Genomic DNA, 7028 nt, shown 5'->3' on the forward strand with positions numbered 1-7028 from the left:
ATCCCAAAATTATTAAACTTGGATGCTAAGAGAATGTTCAGAAGGGGCAATAGCATCTTTACACGAAGAACTAATTGAGAACAACCTAATGCATGTCTCTCCCATAAATGGGGATCCCTATTTTTGGCTTAATCATAGTGAACATTGAAACTTTTCTCACATGGAAACTCTGGAATCAGAACCAAAGAAAATGTCTGGCATCTTTGTTTTCTGAACATCCAAAACATGGAGACATCACCCTGTAAACCAGATGTTACTGCAAATAAAGATTATATCTATACATACAAAAACTTTGACAGCATTCCAGCAAAAAGGCTGTTTGGTTTATTTTCCTTTGAAGTAGTGCTTTTCTAACTGCAACCCACTGATCATTCAACTAATTCTTTGACAGTAGCTTCACACACTGTCCTTCCAGACTGTAGAATGTCAGAATCACAAGCCTCAACCAGGGTTTCTGGTAGCAGATTTACTTTGTGTTAGGATAACTTAACTTCTCTTGTCATCATAATGCTGAAAAAATCCCATCCTCACAGTACTGTCCATCCTTTGTAGGTTTTCCTTCCTTTCAGTGTTGTAAACTCAGATCCTTTGTCAACGGTATTCCAGCAGCCACTTTACCACATTCTCTTCTTTAAAACTTTTTATAACTAATGCTGTGCTTCAAAACGCTTTTTTGTTTCTCTTCTTTGCCCAACTTCTGTCAGCAAAATCAGAATTGTTATCATAATTATACTAGTTCACAAAGGGAAGCATAGTAACTAGAATCTGGCCACTTCACTTGCAATTCTTTTTTCTGATTAGAGTCTGTCAACTGCAATGGGACAGCACCTACTGTGAGAGCAGACTGCATGGCCTGCAGCAATTAAAGCATCAGACAGATTTCTATCTTCACACAAAACATCCACCTCTAACTTCATTTCAGAGCCATAGTGGATAAAATGAAATATCAGACCCGGTTTATGAAGAAGCTGCTGAAACAGAAGTATAGCTTCCTCACTCCAGTGTTCCCCCTTCCCAGGAACTGTATCATGCAAAGAGCAAGAGTGTGCCAAGCGTGGCCAGTATAGCAGACTTTCTGGAACAACTTTAAGTTTATGGATCTCAGAATAAGGTATGGTCTTCAGAAAGCCGTAATCAATAAACGTAAGAACAACAGACTGATCTGTTACTTCACTAATTTCTGCCCTGTACCACTCTGCTTCCTGCCCAAACTCGATCAAGCAGCTAGCACCAGGTATCACAAGTTCTTCTGGCAGAGCTGGCAAGTCGTCAGGAAGGTCAGAAAGCAGCAAGGACAAGTTTCGCATGCAATCAAAGAAGATTTCAAACTGGATACTGAAGTTTGAAGGATCAGTAACTGCAGTTGCACACCCAGGATATGTTCTGCCACTACGCAGCAGCATCCACATGACTGAATTTATCTTGAATGATGTATCAAACTCCTTACAGTTTGCATTACTACATTTTTCTGGTCCAACAATTGACCAACAATGACTTAATACCTGGTTCAAATACTCCTGAAGCGTAACTTGTCCTACTAAAATATCTACCTCCCAGATATCAGATGATTTCAAGTATCTCAAAAACAAGATCCTTATTTCACAATCTAGAAGTGCATTTACCACATGGTCTAAGTGAATTTTCTTCAGGTTTTTAAAACAAATCCACCTACAATAAACAGCTTGTTTAGGAATACTCTTAATCTCATCACTGAGCATCTTTGCATTATTTAAGGATACCATCTCACATGTGCCATAATCCATGAAAAACACTAGCATTAACTTTTCCCTGACAAATTTCTTTATCACTTTTGATCGATTCCATTTTAAGTTCCTTTCAGATTGTGTAATGCATTCCAGACCCTGTTCAATGTCATCCACTCTAATCAAATCACTTCTTTGTGCTTCTTTGTCAAGCATGACATTTAACTCATGTAGTATTTGCAGATTTTTAAGTAACTGTACATAAAATTCTCCACTCTTTGAAATATTAACTACTTCTGCTGCTTCTACTTGTCCAGAATTTAAAACCTGATGAAAGAGACTTAAGGGTTTTACAGAAATATTTTTCATCCCAGAAGCCTTGGTTTTATTTTGGCCACCTGAACTGTTCTTAGACTTTCGAGGATTACCATGTTGCTTAGGTTTATTTTCCAAAGAAAATACCCATGTGCTATTCCACTTTATGTTGTCTATTTTATGCAAAAGGCTGTTAGACAAAGACTCTCCATCACAAATTACATCTATTTCCCATTTTTCTCCATGTTGCTCTAAGAACTTGCAAGCTACCGGCTTGTCACTTACTGCTCTTGCAAAATATGCAGCACTTTCTTTAGTCCAGCTTTCCCCAGGAACACTTTTTACACTGCTAAGGAAACAATGAACACTAAACCTTGGCAGAGTTAAGAACTTTTCTGGAATCCTGCGGATTTTTGACGAACTTACAACTGCAGTATTGCCATAGTCAATAAATTCTACCTCATAGGAGCTTCCCGATTTCAGAGTTTTAATAACTGCTCTATAGTAAAAACAATCAGCGTCGTGCTCTGCAACGATGAGATTCCCTACCATGAGCTCACTTAAGCAATTTTCCCGACCTCTATTCTCCAAGCTTTCATTCAAATCATCTGCTAATTTTATTATTAAGTTTTCATCTTCTGCAAAGTGAACATAGAAACTTGATGGACTATTCGTATGAGAAATATAACCTGCTACTTCAGTATTCACCTGGATATCACGTTGAGGAAGGCTGCTTAATGTAGGCATATTTTTATTACTCCTTTCCTGTTGACCTGCACAATTTGGTCTTTCATTCTGAGATTCAGAGAGAGCATTTACAGTTATTTCCTTTAAAGGTAAAGCAGAGTAAGAGAGGGAGTGAGAAGCAGGTTGTCCAATCCAAGGTTCCTCTCCATTCTCCAGAAAAGCACTGAAAGTATTTCTAAAACTTTGCTCTTTGCTGTCATGTAAAGTTTGCTGTTTTGAGAATCCACTACACAACTTTGGTGTGCTACATGCAGTCTGCTCTTCATCTCCAAAATTCTCACCAGTATCTGCCTGGAAATACTCATCATAGGTTTGGCATTTCACTTCAGTTTTCAATTTAAGTATTTCAGGTTCTTTAACACTAACTTTATTAATTTCTTTGTCATCTTTCATGTGACATATCTCTCCTTCACTACCTCTAAATTGTTCCATATGGCTTTCCTGGGCCAACTCTGCCAATACCTTTTCTTTAATTTTCTGACTTACTTTGAGCTGTCCATCATACAACTCCACAACAACCTTTCCATCTGGTTCTCTGGATAAAATTACAGCCTTCAGCAGTTTACCAAGGAATGTTTTCACAAACCATGTAGTAATTCTTGCTGGAAATTCTGTCCCCCTAAGATCTGACAGACAGAATTTAATAGCTTGCATGGGTGTGAATAGTAGATCAGTGGCAGAATATGGAATAGGCATCAACTGGTCTCTCTCCACCATACTCCTATTTCCAAAATCCACATAGTCAACCAACAGAAAGGACGTTGATTCCACAGGAAAAGCCAAAGCTCTGTAAAAGAGACCATCTTCCACATATTTGGCTATACACAGTCGTGCATTGCCATGGTAATTTACATTACTTGACATTTGACTTACGTCACTAACCTTCTTCATCAATGCCTCAAGAGTTTCAGAGTTGCGGTTAAGCTGACAATAGAATTCTGAAGGACTATTTATGTGAGTTATATAAACCTCCTCCTCACCTCCAACTTTTATATTAAAAGATGAATAGCAAAAACTGTACAGAGAACCCAAACATGAAAGGCTTCTCGGTCCAACACATTGAGGCTGGGTGAGACCACGCTCTCTGAGGAATTCCTCTACACTATTAAGTGGAGTCTGTAAGTCAACTACATTGCATAAACAGTTGGGGCTCAGAAGAACAAGAGCATAAATGGTGCAAGTCAGTGGTCCTCTAGAAGAAGAAATGAAGTCTTCAAATTGTCTATGCACTTCTTCAGACCAATTGATTGAGTCAGTCTGTAAGACTACATTTTTAAGTCCACATCGAAATGCCTGACTCTCTAGAATTAGGAAATCTGGAGGAACACCCTGTACATCTTTAAGCGAAACTCTTTCCTGATAACCATAGTCTACAAAAACCACAACAACTTCATCTGTGGATACCTCCTGCACAACAGCTGCTCTGTACCACTTCCCATCTTTGGGATACTTAACAACACAGGCAGCCTGTCCAGTTTTGTAGGGAGTGGTATGATCTTTATAATATGTCTGAATTTTTCCCATTAAGTTATTTAGCTCTGGCAGTTTGCTTTGCAGTTGACAAGAAAAATCTGCTGGGGAAAAGATGCAAGAACATACCACTTCATGAACAGTTCCTGGTTTAAACACAAGCTCCTTATAAACTAATTTTTCCTCGCATACCAACCTATGCATTTTAGAGACAGCACCTTCTCCTGAACAAGATGGCACAACAGATTCTCTAGGCACTGGCGGCACATTTAATGATTTTTCCTTCTGAAGCACGTCTCCATTTCCAGATGCCTTATTTTTGCAAATATTACTGGTGTTCTCTGCATTGATTTTTTCTTTTTTACATTTGAGGTGATTCCCACTGTGCCGCTTTTTTGCTGCCCTTACAACAGGCTCTGGTGGCTTCAGCCGATATTCAGCATAACCAGCTTGCACCATGCACGTGGCAACGTTTCCTTGCAGGAAACCAGTATGACACTGCACATTAACAACATACTTGTTGTTTTGCTTTCCAACAACATGAAGCAGCAGTGGTTTGTTCAACACCACATTTTTAAAGAAATCAGTTTCTTTTTTAACCCACACACCATCAACAGGAAATGTGCAAGCAAGGGAACAACACACAGCTAAAGCCGGTAAATCAGAAAACTCGGGAAGCAATGTTTTCACATAGTGACAAGGTATAGTATCTGTATTTCCAAAATCCAAAAAGTAAACCATAATGCTAACACGAAACACTTTGGTGACAACACCCCGGTAATAACACCCATCCCTGCTATACCGAGCACAGCACAGCAACCCCGGTTCTGGCTTTTTAAGGACCATCTCATCATCTCTACACTGACTGTATGTGCAGGCAATGTTTTTCATCAAGGCATGAAACTCATTCTGGTACCTACAAGTTTGAATCCAAAAGTCAGATGGATTTATGACATATACTACAAAAGCTCCATAAAAAGAGTTCATTTGCATCTCTACTCTCTTGCAGTGGCTGGAGAAAGAAATGTCCCGTTCAGGTAAGCAGGCTTTTTTATCTTTGTTTCCAGAGCAATTCTTAGATGAATTGTTTCTCTCAGGACTTGGTTTGTGGTTTAGCACGATACTTCTGGGTTTTGTTTCCAAAAGCGAGACAAACGGTGCAGCTGTCTCATTCTGGTCTTCTGGATGCTCAGCAATAGTGCCAAGATTTTGTTTCTGCAGCGTTATATAATACAAGCGTTCAGTGTTATTGTACAAATCAACTTGGACACACACAGAAGTTTGTCCTATTAAGGCTTGGGTAAGTTCTTTGAGCTGAAATTTTACTACTGTTTCATCCTGACTACCAAAACAAGACAGCGTACATGGAAATGAAATCATTGGTAATGTCATGAACTCAGCTTTCAGTTTTCGAATACAACTAGGTGGCACAGCTTCAATAATGCCAAAATCCATAAACCAGACCTCCACATGGTCAGAGAGAAGTTGTTTTATCACTCCTCTATGCCACTGTCCATTTTGCCTCTTGGCAGCACAGAGCAGCCCAAAACTATCACAAGATGTGGTATTTTCTCCAACAAGAGCTTCATAGTACAAATGCATAGCTCCTGTCAAACATTCCAGCTCCTTCTGCCATTTCTGCATCTGACAATAAAATTTATTTGGGCTTACTGCACCAGTTATTTTGACATTTTCTTTACTGCCAACAGGTAGACATGGAAAGAGCTGATCTGGAACATGGCAAAAATCTGTTGGTTTCTCAGAATTATTTAAGGTAAGTAACTCCCTGAAGGGATACTGCTGTGTCAACAGTTGTGGCATTCTCTTACAAAGCATTCCTTGAGGCAATGCTCTTAAAGTTTCTACAACAAGACAAAATGAATCTCCATCAATAAATTTACCTAGCTGCAGTTCAAGAACATCAGTAATAATCTTAGGCACTTCTAGAATAAACAGCTGATATGGTGTAACAGCCTTCACATGACCGGTGATCTGTAATCCTACCAGAGATGAAAAATAGTTAACAGCTTTTGGACCCCATCTTTCTCCAAGAGGAAGTATGCTTGCAAAAACACCCAAAACCACCTTTGGAGGCAGCTGAAACAATTTATCACTAGCAGCAGCAAGATGTGTTTCCTCAACAGCCAACACATGTCCAGTGTCTATAAGAAAAGTCTCACAGATATTCCCTTTTTTTCTCAGAACTCTTCCTCTGTGCCATTCTCCTTCTGTGTCTTCCACCAAGCAAGATCCACCAACACAGACATCATCTTTTACTTTGAACACACGCTGTATTTCATTTTGTAGTATGAAATAGTCAAGCTCACATCCTGTGTTGTACTGAGCCTGGAACACTATAACCAAGCACTCAGGATGGCATTCTACATGAGTTATCTTCAATTTCTTATCTACTGAGTCTGGTGAAGGAGTCAGAGATTCCATCCTGTCTGCAAAGAAAAAGAGTATGATCATCTTGATAATTTTCTGTATTTTTTCTTTCCAATTCCTTACATGACATTTTTTTTCAAAATGGTTTAACAGCATATTATTAAAATTCTGGCTAAAACATATACTAAATATTTAAGAATGTCATGTTTTAGGCAACTGGGATACACTCCATGCAATTCTCTTAGAAAAGACATGCTCAGCTCAGGTAACATAAAAAAAGCTACCTCTTGATTCGCTCACGTGGCAACTGAATTTTTATCACCTGAGAATAATTTTCAAGCAAAATGTTGCTCCCACAATAACACCAAGGTATTCCAGTCTGTTTCTCCTTCCTTTTAATCTGTA

General features: G+C 38.9%; 1 protein-coding gene across 1 annotated transcript; it reads right to left on the reverse strand.

The window, feature by feature from the left end:
• Positions 1-797: 797 nt before the first annotated feature.
• TDRD15 (tudor domain containing 15) lies at positions 798-6680 on the reverse strand. The gene has a single exon (XM_058021065.1). The coding sequence runs from the start codon at positions 6675-6677 to the stop codon at positions 798-800; it is 5880 nt and encodes a 1959-aa protein (XP_057877048.1). The 5' UTR covers positions 6678-6680.
• Positions 6681-7028: the final 348 nt, after the last annotated feature.

Source organism: Melospiza georgiana, chromosome 3 (genome assembly GCF_028018845.1).
Source record: "Melospiza georgiana isolate bMelGeo1 chromosome 3, bMelGeo1.pri, whole genome shotgun sequence".
NCBI lineage: Eukaryota > Metazoa > Chordata > Aves > Passeriformes > Passerellidae > Melospiza > Melospiza georgiana.

Bases quoted from the DNA above. Each gene is read 5' to 3' on its own strand.
- TDRD15 (XM_058021065.1), bottom strand. From the start codon at position 6,677: ATGGAATCTCTGACTCCTTCACCAGACTCAGTAGATAAGAAATTGAAG.